We start from the raw sequence: 14935 nt of genomic DNA, 5'->3' as shown, positions 1-14935 counted from the left end.
GTCCCAATCCCGTAGTGGTCCAGGGTGGGAAGCAGCAGGGGGAGCCCTGGCCGAGACCCTCACCCGCACCCCCTCCCCTGCAGCCAGCCGTGGGGCCGGGGCTGCCAGCCCCCACGGAGCACAGCCACATGCCGCGTGGCCTCGTGGACCACTTGGTTCTCCTTTCCTACCCTTGGCAGTGAGAAGTGAGATGAGCGTGGCAGGAGAGGGGCAGCCCCTCGGAGGGTCCGTACGATGCTGAGTGGGGTTGGGGAGGGGTAGACCCATCGAGTCGGTGTGGCGGGGAGCAAGGCTGGGTCCAGCAGCGGGGTACGGCAAGGGCTGCCCGAGCCTCGGCACCACCGTCCCCCTGCCCTGGCTCCTGGCGCAGCAATAAGAACCGTCCTTGGTCTTGCAGAGATACTGTGAAAACCAAACCAAGATGTACCGAGTCTGGACACTTATGGAGATGTAACAAACAAAACCCTGCTTTTATAACAGAGAGAAATAAAGTGAAATTTTCAAAAGGGTCTGCCTGGAGTCGTTTGGGCGGTGGCTGCTTTTAAGTGAATGGCTACACCACCCCTCCGCATGCAGTTTCAAGGCAGCGATAAACACCCTGTTTACCATGAGCACCTTTTCTCTCAGTTTCAGCCCTTACGCCGCATCAGATCGAGCACAGAGGTTTCTGGTTAAAAATACCAGCCGACATCCTGCATTTTTCATTACCCGGCTGCTGTGCATCTTGTGATGGCAGGACGGAGCTGAGCAGCAGCTGAACTTCCGCACAGTTCGGTTTCCTGACACTCTTTGCTTATTTAGCAAAACCCTTGTCAGATGTTAGCTGTAAATACCCCATCTGGAGAGGGGCAGCCTCTCAGCCAGGCTCCGGGACCCCAGGCAGCAGAGCGCAGCCCTGCCCCTTCAAACCTGGGCAGATGAGGGGTTGAAAAACGCTGGAGTCTACGACTGGTTTTCAAATCCCACGTTGTATCCATTTTGTTATTCATCCCCCCCTGAAAAAAAAAATAATTCCATATTTAGGTTTTTGTTGCTTTCCAGTAAATGGCTGAAATTATTTTGGGAGAGCAAGAGGGTGCCTGGCCAAGGGGCCAGCGCAGCTCTTGGGCAAACGCGTTAATCCACAGGGCCCAACCCTGGCACCTTCCAGCCCCACGCTCCACCTGCTCCTGCCATGCCCAATCCCACCACAAGCTCCAAGACTCCCACCAGCCGCGCCCCAAGGAAGACACAGTCTTCTTGGGGGGTTGGGGGGGGTTTAGGTTTGGTTTTGGGGTTTGGTTTGTTCTTCCAGGAGTTTTGCTGCGCTCTGACCCAGCCTGCAAAGCTGCTTTGAGGCTTCTCCAAAAAGCAGCAGAGGAAAAGCCCTGCTCTGCTGTGAGCCCCTGCGGCTGCTTCAGCTCCTACGCAGCACCCCGGGACCCCCCTGCCTGCTCGTGCTGGAGGAGCCACACCAGGCTCGGCACTTTCCCAGTGTGTGCCCTGAGCACAGGGGCTGGACCCTTGCCTGTGGGGCACCCCACACCGGTGTCTCCCCTTCGCTGCACCTCCACAGGTCCTGCCTGGAGCGAGCGAGAGCCCGTTACAACCCTGTTCTGCCCCTTTTTTGCAGGTTGCTGCTGGGCAGGGGGGGGAACGTGGTACCGCCACCCACCGCAGCGTGTGCCCACATGGAACACCAACACCCATGGAGGCACTTTGGGATGCTCCACCAGCGTGTAGCAGTGTCACGACACAAACCCAAGTGCAGGAGGGGAAGGGGAGCAATGAAACATATGGGAGGTCGTGGCTGGAGAGAAGGAATGTGCATGGATGGAGCCCAGGCAGAGGAGAGGACAGGTTCTGAGCAGGATTCCTTTCCACAGTGGAAACTCTCCAGCCTCATCTGTTGATAGCAGGTTAAATTTAGATGTCCTAGATTTGGAGGGAGGGAGGGGTGGAGAGGGGACACCAGCCAACTCACAGCTGTTTTGGGTGACACCTGGAAAAAGCTGAAAGAACCCGGTCGCTTATTGTCTCTGCAGAGAGACATTGGAAAACCCCCGGCAAGGATCAGAAGGTGGGTGGGAAGGACACGGACTGCGGCGCCCACAGAGCCTGAGCGGTGTTGGAGCCCCGTTGTGGGGCAGCACCAGCACCAGCCCTTCGTTGCACTGGATTTGTGAATGCTGAGGCTACAAACCAAACTTTGCCTTTCTAGAGGCTGTATTGCTTGGCTTCATGATTTTCTAACCACGGTTTTAAGCAGACTGAGGCAACAGCTCCTTCATTTGAAGAAATACCCCACGGTCTCCACGGTCCCTGATCTAAACTTCTTGCAGGGACTTCCCTCTGCTGATGCAAATCAGGTTTTGTTTCCCATTTCTTCTCTCACATCTTGTTAGGCTGCTCACATACAGCAGCTGCAAACACTCATTTTATTCCTTCGTGTTTTCAAGTTTTAAAGCAAAATATTTTTAGCAATGCACTGAAGAGCCTCAAAGCATCTATTAAAAAAAGTTTAAAATAATGTGTCCTGCGTTGCATGCACGTAATTATAACAGAGCTCCTCAGACAATCTCCATCAAGCTCTCCAAGGCTGCCTTTAGTAACGCTTTTGTAAATCGGTCCCCACAAACCTGTTGGGTACAGAGCGCCAGCAAAAACCCCAGAGGGCAGGAGCACTGCAGTCAGCTCCGACCCTGCCACGATTCACAGCTTTGGGATTGTCCCCCATTTCCCCCTCAAAAGGGAATAACAGCTAATCCCACCGCTGGCACAGGCTGCCCGGGCACCGTTAAGCGTGGCCCCTGGGAAGCACGGCCGCTCCGGGCCCTCGGAGCAGGACTGCAGGTGTTCTGCCAGGGGCACGGCCCCCGGCGCGCCTGGGCACCCTGCTCCCCGAGGGGGTGCGAGGGGGCGGCCCGTCCCTTCCCACGCTGGAAGGGGACGCAGTGATGGGGCAAGACTGCAGCCTGAGGGCGGAGCATCACCCCAGCTACATGCTCCCAGGGACGGCGCCGCAGCGCGTGACCTCGTGCTCGGGGACGGGCGTGAGCGCAGAGAGGGGACCGGCAGCGCAGAGCATGCCCGCGTGGGACAAAGGCACGCATGGAGCCCGGCTCGGCAGCAGGAGCCAGGGACACGTTGGCAGAGAAGCAGCTTTGTGAGCTACTCGAAACTGCAGAGAAGTGAAGCAGGGATGGTGTGAGACAGGGAAGGTGCCAAAGGGAACTGCAGGGCCTGGGGGGGTGGGTGGGGGTGGGGTAAGAGAAAAGCCCAGGGGCCCGCGTAGGTGTGCAGAAGTGAAAGATGTGCCAACATGCCCAAGCTCATCCCTCGGAGAGGAAGCGTCGGTCTCTTCTCAATATCCACAAGACCCTTGGGCCTCACTGCTGTGAGAAGGAGAAGGGCCAGGGCTGCTCTCGCTGCCCGCCGAGCACGGGCTCAGCCCTGCCGAGCTGCGGCCGCCTCTCCCCAGCCCCTGGGGCTCAGCGCGACATTTATCCAGGAACAAAAACTCCCTTGGCACTACCAGATGCGCTCACACCAAAGCCTCATGCAGGATTATTCTTGCTTGTAAGCAATGCGCAAGGGCAGGACACATGAAAACTAAGAAGGGATAAATAAAATGTCACTTCAACCTCGGGGCCTGCAGCAGCAGGGAAACGTACGTGGGCTGACGGGGTGGAGGGAGGCGGCTCCGCTGCTGGCGAGGGGCAGAGACCCACTGAGGCTGTGCCCCGGGTCCCTGGGCAAAGGCGGGGGAAGAGAAGCAGTGCCACCACCTGCCCTCCTTTCCACTGCCTCGCTCCCTGCTCCCAGCAGCTGCAGCAAGGGGCTGAAACATTCAGCAGCACCTTTCCAACCTCCGTCATCTCTCACAGGGATCCCACTCATCCCCAAGACTCACCACCAGCACGTGAACACACCTCGCTGTTGAGGCTGAAAAGCCCACCTGGAGCAGGACGCTCATGTCAGGAAGGCGCCTTATTTCTCCCGCAAGCATCGCCAGGGTTTTGGTCACAGCACGTCAGCACTGCCGCTGGCACCGCTGGGGCAGGGAGGTGGCTGTAAGGGACAAGGCGAGCCCAGGGATATAACCCAGCGGCACAGGATGAACTTCAGCCCTGCGATCCTCCTCAGTTTGACAGCAGAGGGATGCCACTGGCATTTGTCCTCTGGTTGCCTCTCTGCACCATGGCACTGCGACATGAAGGGCCAAAGAAATGATGTCCTTCCCTCCCAGGAGACAGGTCTGGACAGCAGGGTATGGCCAAGACCACCAGTACTCTGCAAGACACGCATTTTCTGGAATACCAAGTATTAAACAAGTAAAATCCTTTAAAACTGGAAATTAAATAATTGTTCTTTTTGTGCCTCCTTGTGACAAAGCTACATTTTGCCCCTTTTCCAGAAGGTGGCTCTTTTCTTTGTTGCTCTTTTAAGACTTTGAGGAAGCAGAAATCCCTGGTCTGGTCTCTCCATGGGTTTGGGGAGATCCTCTCCACACCTCAGGCTGCCCTCTGCCCACTGAGCCTGTAACACCATCATTAGTGCTCCGCCGTAGCAGAGCATCACCAGCACTTGGCTTTCCGCTGCCTCAAGGTAGTGAAAAATAAGGGCATTCTTCAATTAGAAATAATGAATAATCTACCTTTGATAAAAGCCTTGGAAGATTTCTTCTCATACTGAAATGGCAGGAGCAAAAAGGCACCACCACGTTAGCACAGATAAAATAAGCTCCTTCAGAGCAGTTGTGGAATGGTTGCTATTAGTTATCTGAGGATTAACCAGCATGGACAAGACAACTACTGAAATGAGGGCTCCAAGCCCAGTTAGCCCTTGGCTTCTTTACTGCCGAGACGGGGGCTTTCTGTGTTAGTAGCTTTACTCTTTGGTGGACATCTGTCCACAAAAAAACTGGACAGAGGCCATGAGATCACAGGCCACTTAACACAGATGACAGACTGTAACAGCTTCTGGCAACCACCAACCGAGTGCCACACGCACTTGCCAAATCCTTGAGTCATCTAATGAAAATGCAGATTTTTTCAAAGTCGACTTTGCTACGTTTTGTGCATATTCCTGTAGGCTTGTGGTCACGATCAGCCTCTCCACACTGCTCATCTCCTCCAGCAGCTACTATGGAAACCAGGAGCAGCACCCGTTTCTCAAGGGCAGATAGTTCAGGGGGTTGGGTGGTTTCAGCCATGATTTCACACATGAAAATGCACGTTCGGTCAGGACCTGGAGCAATTCTGATGGCCCTTCACTTGCAGAGCGTAAAGGGAGTTAAACAGGCACCAAGCAGCACAGCAGGGACAACCCCCAACTGCTCCCATCATTCCAAAAAAGAGACTTTAAATGGCTTAGCATGCCAACATCACATTCTTACCAAGCCAATCTTCTCCATAGCAAGAGGTTTATTAGCTATCTGGGGGAGCACAGCTGATACGGCCTTGCTAGGAGGTGTCGCATGCCACAGTAAGGGGAGATTAATGCAAAGAATTTAAGGTCAACAGTTTGGGCCAGTTGCTATTTATAAAGAGGAAGGAAGGCAGCACAGCAGTATCACCTCCAGGCCTTAAGAAATGTTGTATAGTCAAGGAGAACATACTGGGAGGGCACACTTCCACCCACCTTCAGCTTTTTCTTCCAACTCCAAATCAGCAAGTTTCAGAAAATGTTCTCCTCTGTTCTACTGCTGTGGTCCCAGATCGCTAGCACTTGCTGTCTTCCATTAGAGGGCAAGAGAGGTTATAAACAACCCCCCGACAACAGTGCCGTCTCTAATAGGAGATGCAGCGTGCCAGGGTTCAGAAATCCAGGGCATATGTAAACGCTTTGGAGCCTACAGCCTTGCAAAGCCTCTCTGTAGCTAAAAATAAGCCCAAGCCCTCCTTGTACGCCGCACTTCCCATATTTCAGTGGTCTTCCTTTTTTAAAGGGAACCTACCTAATGTCATTCCCAGGCGCAGAGACAGGAAGGACACTTCCCACAACTAGGACAGGAGTTAGGACGAACACTAACTCTTTAAGTTGACTTGAAAAAAGCAATTTCTTCAGGAACCGTTGAAAGATGCAAGTATTTAGTTTATAACGCTGGATGTGAAAACAAGCAGTTATCAACTATTTACAATTCCAAAAAGCAACCAGATGCCCACCAAACCAGAAAACAACACTTGTCATCATAGTGTGGGGTATTAAAAAAAAAAAGAAACATTAGAACATTTCTGCTGAAAACAGAAAAAACAGAAGTACCCCAAAACGTCCTAATAGGACCAACAAGATAAACCAAACCAATCTGCATGTATTCAACCAATACATACACTGTTATTTCAACTGCATTTTTCACAGAGTAACAAAATCCCATTACATCATTTAGAGGTTTCATGGAGGTCAGATGCATCAGATAGAAAAAGTGTTTGTCCAGAATGCCTTCAGGGCATTCTTTAAAACATTTGCTCAGTATGTTCAAGTATAAACATGAGAATTTCACAAGCGATATTGACTAAAGCTAAAAGCTACAGGGAAAAAGTACAACCTCGTACATGTTAGAAAAACAAAAACAAAAGTAGCTGACAGTAGAATCCAACAGCCAAAGCCATAAGCTGCAAAATCACTAATGCCTCTGGATGGAGGTCACACTTCGAATTCGAGGGCCAGAAGTCTTCCCCATAACCCGAGTTCCATTTTCTGAGTTCTATAAAATTTACAGAAAGTTAAAAATAGAAGAGCTTTTACTTCCCACCTCTTTGCTGAATGTTACTGCCATGGGAACGTGTTCTGCATGCTGCCAGTTTCTTCTCAGATAATTTCCTATTTCTCCACTAAGCCTCTGGCTCACACATGACTCAGTTTTAGCACTTCAGTGAGATAAGCATGTGCCCCATCCTATACTTAAAATTAGCAGGGCAAACTTCAGCGCCTTCTTAAGAGCCTAGGATAATCAGTCATTCTCTTCAATGAAAAATGTGCTGGTTTATATCAGGAACCAACCTGAGCTGCTCACTTGTCTAGGCAAGGGATGAATAACAGAAAGCTAGGTCCAGTACAGGGCTGGTAACCACAGTACGCATCTATTTCTTCTAGATTCAGGGAGATAAACCCTTCCAACACAAGTAACAAAGGCAGATAAAATAGTTTAATATAGAACAAGTGTTGCATGAAAATAAGCAAAGTTTTTTCTTAAAAAAAAAAAGTTCTGAGAACTTGTATTTAAAAGAAAAGCTGTTTGGATATTGATCACGTAGGTGACTCATGAATGCAGGAGCTACAACAGCACAGTTCTACAGGAAAGTTCAGGATGCTCCTAGCTTCTCCATCCGCTAAATCCAGAGGAAGATCTGTGAAGCAAGAAAAAAATACCAACACAGCAATGAGTGTTAGCATCTCCCTCAGGCAGTATTAATTCAGCAGATCTCTGAAACAAACTTCCAGTCTCCCTAGTATCAGAAGTTTATTATGAGAATGCATATTTCCAGCAGATTTTACCTGAGAGTGCAACAACACATACTAGCTAGATATAATTATGCTTATTCTAGAGCCTACCATCTGGTGAGAGACATGCTCTCTCTACTTGACAGGGAAACAAAGTTTAAGAAACTTGCTAAAAGTAATCTAGCGCGCCAGTGGCAGAGTGGACAACAGTTAACCTCAGCTCTCAGTCCCATTCTTCAACTGTAAATCGTCTCAATTCAGCCAAAGTACCAGTTTATTACATTCCTTGTTTCAACCTGGTAAATGGAATAGATACTAGATTCCCACGCACAGCTTGAGCACACACACACATCATGTGCCTGAGAGGTGGAAAAAGAGCACAATTTAACTGAAAATTCTCCCATGTATGAAAGATTAACCTCACTAGCAAGCATACATTCAGAGCCTGTACTTTGAGCTCTAAGCAGCCACTGAAAAGGAAATCAGAACTAGTATCTCACTGCTACTTTCAAAGCTTGCTCTTGTAAACCACTCAACTCTTCTATTCTGATTCTATTTGTATTTTTAATTAAGGGTTAGACACAAAATGGTACTTACGTGTTAGATGATCCAAACCCAAACCCTGAAAGAAATGCAAGATGAGAAAAATAATTATTAAAACGTAAATGAATGCATAAGATTTGTACTAAATGTCCCCTTCCACACACAGATTGAAAAACATTTCTTTCCTGCCTTAGGCCAGGGAAAGAGTGATAGGTAAACAATGAAAGTCAAATCTCCATCTAGAAGAAAAGTGACTTGCCTCGGTTCCTAAGAGCGCTTTGCTTTCACTGCTCATCAGCCAGGTCCATTCATTACTAGCAACTGCATACAATGTGCCTGGTTTATTCACCTCCATGAAAACAGAGGGCTGCTTTCTGAAGATGGAGTTGTGCTTAACGCAAGCCAATGGTGACAGGCAGACCACTAATGAACGTATCCTCTCTCAAAGGCTCTGTGCTCAGCCCTGTGTACATCACTGCGGCTTCACTGACTTACATCAGATAAAAATCTGGCTACTGGTGTTCCAGCTCAATTTTGCACCGCATATTGTTTTGACACCAAGTACTTAGATACAGATACCCATGGATATGGTACTGAAGAGTTATTAATTATTTCTCAGTATTTTCCTTTGAGAAGAAAGAACAACTCCATAAAAAGAGGTGAAAAGCAATGATCTGATGAGGTGTGCAGAAGCAGCGTGATTTATTGATATGTCACACAGCAATCAGTGATGAAGTTATGAGCTACAGTCTAAGACACTACACCCCACTCTGCAGCTCAGTTCTCCAGGACACAGTGCCTCCCCTGTTGCAGGACCAGCACCAGGCACATTTTTGACAGCGAGCTGAAGAGTCATGCCCAGTTTCCAGGGAAAACTGAAAACATGAGGCCTGTTAGGTTCATTACATTTTAGCTTCTCCTACCTACCTCCTCCACCTGTCCCAAAAGCTGAGAATCCACTGCCTTGTGTGCCGAAACCGGTACCCTGTTGTGACAGCGATCCAAACGTTGGGGTATTTTGATTTGCTAGTGTGCCAAACGATGCCGTATTGTTACTGGTACCACCAAACCTGCAGTTTGAGGGAGAAAATTTAAGAGAAAATTTGTGTTTGCAGGCATCTTCTCACTTACACTAGAATTTTGTTCCCATACCTGCAATGATAACAGTGCACTCGTTAAACACGGTTACATCAAAAGAGTGAGACCACCTGGATATGACTGTAATTGTTCATTCTGGAAACTGTTTTTCTGGTTTGGGAAAGACCACTGTACATCCAAACGTCTGTTCAGCTCCCATTCTTAATGTACACCAGGCAGAAAGGCCAATACATTCATGATTACACAGGATATGTTTTCAAGCGCTTGGAAACACCAGCTGCAGCCATCAAATGGAATATATTAATTCACCCCGTGTGTAGTTTTCACCTTTTAGGCTCAAAAGTACTGCACAATTTTGTGTCACAAACGGGGCAGCAAACAGAATCGGTGTGAGCTCCTCATGGCCAGAGCACAAAACAGAGCCTAGACACAGAACCCAGGCTCCCAACTTTCAGGTGGTACCTTGCACGTGTAAATCACCTGCAGATTTCTCAGTTCCTTTCTCTCCCCAGCCCATTTTGAACACCACATAGTTCCAGCGCTTTCTTGAAGATCTGCACCTAGCTGGCACTTCTCCCTACTACCTTTGGATTACTTCCCTAATTGCTTTTGGGGACTGAAATAAGAAATACTTTAATATATGGAAATTGGTCTCCCTTCTCCACCTACTCAGTCCAACCAGGCATTGTAGAGCAATCAGCACGACACACTAATGAGACCATGATATGCATTATGGTTCCCTGCCCCCCACACTCCCATACACTTCTCCCAATTCTAAATGTAAGAAGTGTACTCAGAAAACAAGCTTCAAGTGTTCCTTTACCTTAAACTGGGCAAAATGCAGACACAAAATTTTCAAATTACAAGCTCTACTAAAGCAAGTGCACAATGCTACTAGTACTAACCCAGCACCAGCCCTCCTATGAGTGGTCGGTCAAGTCAAATAGCATGCCAGCTTTACAAGGCTGTGCCTCACACAAGCTTCTGTCATTTCTGACTTAGAATATGAACTGACAGCATGTTAACCAACCTCTCCATTCATCCATATCTAGTAGATTTAAAAAAAAAAAAAAAAACAACAAAAAAACACAAACCAACCAACCAACCCACATCAAAACATATCTCTCCAGATAAAAGACAACCCTTGTAGCAGTGTGACAAGCAATTCACCTGGTAAAAGAGACAACCTTTCCTATCCCAGACTCTGTCAACTGCACACACTGCCTCCATGTACAGCGTTAGATACAACAGGCAGTTCAGTGACTGTATCTTGAGCCCTGCTAACCATCCCCTGTGCCTCTGGCTTGGCTCTCGACCCACATACCCTGCAGGCACCTTCAGCTCAGGAGCACAAATGTGGTTTTCTCAGGAAGGGCAGAATAGGTTTTGTAGTTCTTTTTAAAAAGGAAGAAGACTGGGTGATGTGTTTTAGAACAAGAGCTTTTTACAGTGCTCCATCTTCTCAGGACTATGCCACTAAACGCACAAATTATGTCTACCCGGTGAAAGGAAGTGGAGGCGGAAGCAGTGACATGGAAACTTGTGGTTCAAACTGCTTCTTTAGGTTGCAACTAGAAGAACATGCCTGTTGAAAAAGGCTAAGCTGAGCACAAGTAAAGAAACAGCTCAAGCTATGGACAGTTGTTTTTTTTAAATGTATAAAAGACATGAGATGCAGTCATTGCCTAGTAACCATTTAATCACACCTATCTTGCCCAGATATTCAGGTCTTTTGTAAAGCTCCTATGCAAAACAGAATTGAGAGGCACTTGAGGTTACTTTACGAAAGCAAAACATTATTTGCTCAGTCGGAACGGCAGATTTTGAAGGAAGTGTAGTGGTTTCTATTTTTGATACCCAAGCCATTTATCAAGTGATGCAGATTTTTCAGAACTTAAGTAGCAATGGATCACATGTATTTAAGTTAGCAGGGTGTGCTCAGGAAATCTGAGCTAACATCGCACAACACACCGGCAGTAACTTCTCTGGATTTGGGTTTTTTAAAAAGTTTTGTTTCAAGAGAAAGGCAGAAAGGAAGTCCTACACAGATGCTACATTATACTGCAAAATTAAACTACTGCTGAAAATTTTGTGGCGAGATTTGGATTTTTGTAAAGCTGCCTGGGAATTTTGTGCACACTTTTAAAGTTTTAAAATCAAAATCAAATTCCTCAGGCAACTCTCAAAATATCAGGCTGAGTCTGCACCTTTCTAATAGAGAAGAAATTCTCAAAACTTCACACAAGTTAAGCCACTGAATTATCTTTCTTGAGTCTGCAGACTGATTATCCAAGAACTGTGTCTGCATCAACCACGCTGCTTGTTCTGAATCCCATTTTATCTTTAAGCTTCCAACATTGTTACTAAGCGCATCCAGTTCCAGTACAAAATCCTGCAGCACAATGGCTGAAAGTTGGAACTGATCAAAATACCAGTTGAGTTGAAGCTAAGTCATCCCTACAAGCGCATCCTTCTTTGCAGGGATTTAATTAAGCTGCCTCTATTTTTACCCCTTCCAAAGGGACTCTCTGATTTGCTGCACCAGAGTTCAGAACACAGCGGAACCACCTAACTGAAGCCTCCCACAGCTCAGGGGTGCCCTGGCAGACGGGGATCTGCCTAACCTCAGGGAGAGTCAACCAGTTACACTTCTAGACGTTCTCATGTGCGTTACGTAAGGGCAGCTCCTCCTGAAACTGAAGACAAACACTTGTGAAATATGTAAGCGCTAAGATTGGAAAGACATCCAGTTTCCCTTTTCACTGCAAGTTTTTCTTTTTTTAACTGGGTCTATTCCATCTACATATTTGTATATTGTACATAATTGTAGGGCGTGAAGGAGAGTTGCTTGCTGGCAGTAAAATGCTGAAGAAGTGCATTTGCTGCCTATTGCAGAAGCTGCTTTGCAAGGTTTGAAATAGTGTATTTGCTGAACAAAACAAGGACTAACGTGCCCGTCTGCTTGGGTGCCAAGCACAGGCTTAAGGAGTAAGGAAACTGATAAAAACCATCAGCATGGGATAAACACAAGTTGCTCCCAGGAGCACAGGCTGTTACAAGGGTTTCGTCCCACTCTTCAAAGGTGAGAGAACAGACTGAATTCTCATTAGGATCTCTAGCCCAAACCTCACAAATGGATAAGGCAGCTAGACAGGGTCACAGATAATGATATTTATTATTTTCTTTGCTAGGTACAGCTTGTAAGCCTAGATTTCAACTCATTAAGCGTGCACACAGAAGATACTCCTGTATTTCTTTAGACACTTGCAAGATGACTCACATGCTGCTCCCCCCTCCCCCAACCTCTAAAGCTAAAGATTCAACACAGTAGTTTCAGCATATACATTATTTCCTTTAGGGATGAAGTCTTAGTTTTATGCCTCTTTTAAAAAAAAATAATTAAAAAAACAACCAAATAAACCAAGGACACTTAAGAACTTAGCAATCGGCTACAGAATATATTCTTTATGTTAATGCAGAGGTAACCAAGCATAATACTTTTTGTCATGTGAGAACACATTTCCCAAACCCTGAACCCTGGATGGCTTACCCAAATCCTCCAGCGCTGGCTGCTGCTGTACCCTCGCCGAACACTTTGCCTCCCGTTGAGCCCAGAGGGCTTGAAAAGGTTGGGGCTGAACCGAATGCTGGCACCCCTCCGAACCCAGGGGATCCCCCAAAAGTGGGAGGGCTGCCAAACACTGGAGCAGCACCGAAGCCACCTGAGCAAAACAGAGGCAAAAAAGGGACAAGAACATCATGTAAACAATAATGCAGAAAGAAAAAGTGAAAACAAAACCTAGATTTCCAAGTAGACAATCTCCACAATGGGGCTGTTCATCTTGGCATACGGACACAGCATTATTTTCAGAAATAACTGCCACAAAGCTTTCAAACTGTAGGGGATTTTGTTACAAAAGACATGGATAAGTGCCCAAATGCATATAAAAGACTGCAACCAAATTAAGATGCTACACAGAAGAAAACCATGTTCTGCGTCTCTTGAATGTTTGAGGACAAGATCAACTCAATCCCCAGAACTGTACAAGAAGCTGGTAATATATTGTACATGCTCGCACACTGTGAAGGAATCTCTACTTGCTTTACATAAAAGAAGATTAGTATCTTAATTGTGAGACAGCAAGCATACACAATAACCAAGTTATAGTAAAAAATACATACAATAGGTGCTAGATTGATGCTTTATTATTATTTTAAAAAAAGATAAATCCATCCATCTTAAAACTAGCCCTCACCATAAAAAAAGTTTAGTTTATGTAGTCAGTTTTAAAGTAAAGCTCTGCTCATCACCTTTTAAACAAGTTACTATCCAAAGGACTGCGTACACCAATGCAGAATCTATCTAAAGTTTTCTCTAAAGGTTGGCTTCATGGAAAATTTGTTGCGGTTTGGTTGCAGTTTTACCCTGACTTCTGATCTACAGCTCTGGAAGTACATACAAGCATCCTGCAGACAGAAAGTCATGCATGCAAGTGCTTAAACTGGAAGAGCTCCTCAGTGCAACGGGCAAGTCTCCCCAGTCTCTTAAGATCTGAGAGTAGGTCACAAGCTTGGTTTTTAGGTGCTCCAGTGAGGCAAAAAGATCCCAGGAGGTAGGGTATTATCTAACCCTGGTTTAAGTGGCGGAAACTGAGAGGCAATGATTGAATTCCAGGTCAGAGGAACTGCACAATTCCTGCAGGGAATCAAGAACTGAACTCTGCTCTTGGTAATTTCTGTTCAGGGTTTAGCTGCCTTCTGCAGCTCTGCATGGACTTCTACCCATATTTTATTCTGCGTTCATCTGCTAGTATTATTGGCCTGTTTTTAATTGACACCGTGGAATGTGAAGGACACCTGCTCTTCTGTTTGACTAGGGATGAGGATGGGATACCACCACACATTTTAATACCCTGGGTGAAATTCCAGTCCACGTCAAAGTAACGGATACTGTTTGGCTGTAAACACAAAAGGTCTGGAAAAAATAAATGCTAGGCCTGAATTATTTAAGCACAGATCAGTTATCTTGTTACCTCTATCTCTAGGAAGTTAAGAGTATTTATCACCAGGGCTGAAGCTTTGCGTGGCATACGCTCGCTTTTGCAAAGCATATTAATGTATTTCATTTTCCTTTCTCCACTATTTGTAAGTAGTGAAACCAGGGACAAAGGGGGATTCAAATCAAGTAAACCCTTCCACTGCAGTTGGGAGAAGACAACACACCATTCATTTCAATATTTAGCAAATATAACCAGCGGAGGGAAGGATCTGAGGGGCTCTGTGGGAGCAGATGTGCCTTCTGCAGAAACCTCTTGAAAATTCTCTGTCAAGAAGAATTTTGAAAGCAAAATAATCAAAAGCAAGGAAAGTGTCATTGGGGGAATGAAAGAAGAACTTCCTTCAGCCACGTTTTCTCCTCCTTTAGCAAAAATAACAGATGGGAGGTATGTCTGCCCGAGACGTGAAACTCAGTCCACTACCAAGTGGAATGCAATACTGGAAAGGCACCTTATAAATGGCTGCTGGATCCGATAGCATCATCATTATGCTCTCAGCAACTTCACTAACACGACAGCACAGCTACTGCCAAAGCAGAGCGCTTCCTCTCAAAGCACTGCTTCTCCAAAGGGAGTCCTTGAGCACTGTCATCTCAAGACAACTTCAGGGATGACTGAGCCTCCCCCTACTTCCCCCAGCGATGAAGCTTCAATAGACACACTTGGAGCAGAACACCGATCTTCAGTGTTCACTGTAAGAACAGTTAAGGGATGGAGGAGAAAAGCTTTGCTCTGCCTGACCTGACCTTTTGAGCCTCCATTTTTGCCTGGTAATTAACAAAATGAACAGTTTGCCATTCAGGTCTAACGAACAT

General features: G+C 46.7%; 1 protein-coding gene across 3 annotated transcripts in view; it reads right to left on the bottom strand.

Moving 5' to 3' along the window:
- Positions 1–7104: 7104 nt before the first annotated feature.
- Positions 7105–14935, bottom strand: part of NUP214 (nucleoporin 214) — a 45181-nt gene continuing 37350 nt past the window's right edge. For all 3 annotated transcript variants that reach the window (XM_080402948.1, XM_080402949.1, XM_080402950.1), the window contains exons 33-36: positions 12614–12785; positions 8893–9035; positions 8020–8044; positions 7105–7328 (exon numbers count right to left, since the gene is read on the bottom strand). In XM_080402948.1, coding sequence (XP_080259074.1) covers positions 7295–7328; positions 8020–8044; positions 8893–9035; positions 12614–12785 — 374 coding nt within the window. In that variant the 3' untranslated portion in view covers positions 7105–7294. The remainder of the gene's footprint in view (positions 7329–8019; positions 8045–8892; positions 9036–12613; positions 12786–14935) is intronic.

Source organism: Falco punctatus (assembly GCF_963210335.1).
Source record: "Falco punctatus genome assembly, chromosome: 9".
Taxonomy (NCBI): Eukaryota; Metazoa; Chordata; class Aves; order Falconiformes; family Falconidae; genus Falco; species Falco punctatus.
The sequence above is the reverse complement of the archived record's forward strand: the minus strand, read 5'-3'. Positions and strand labels throughout refer to the sequence as shown.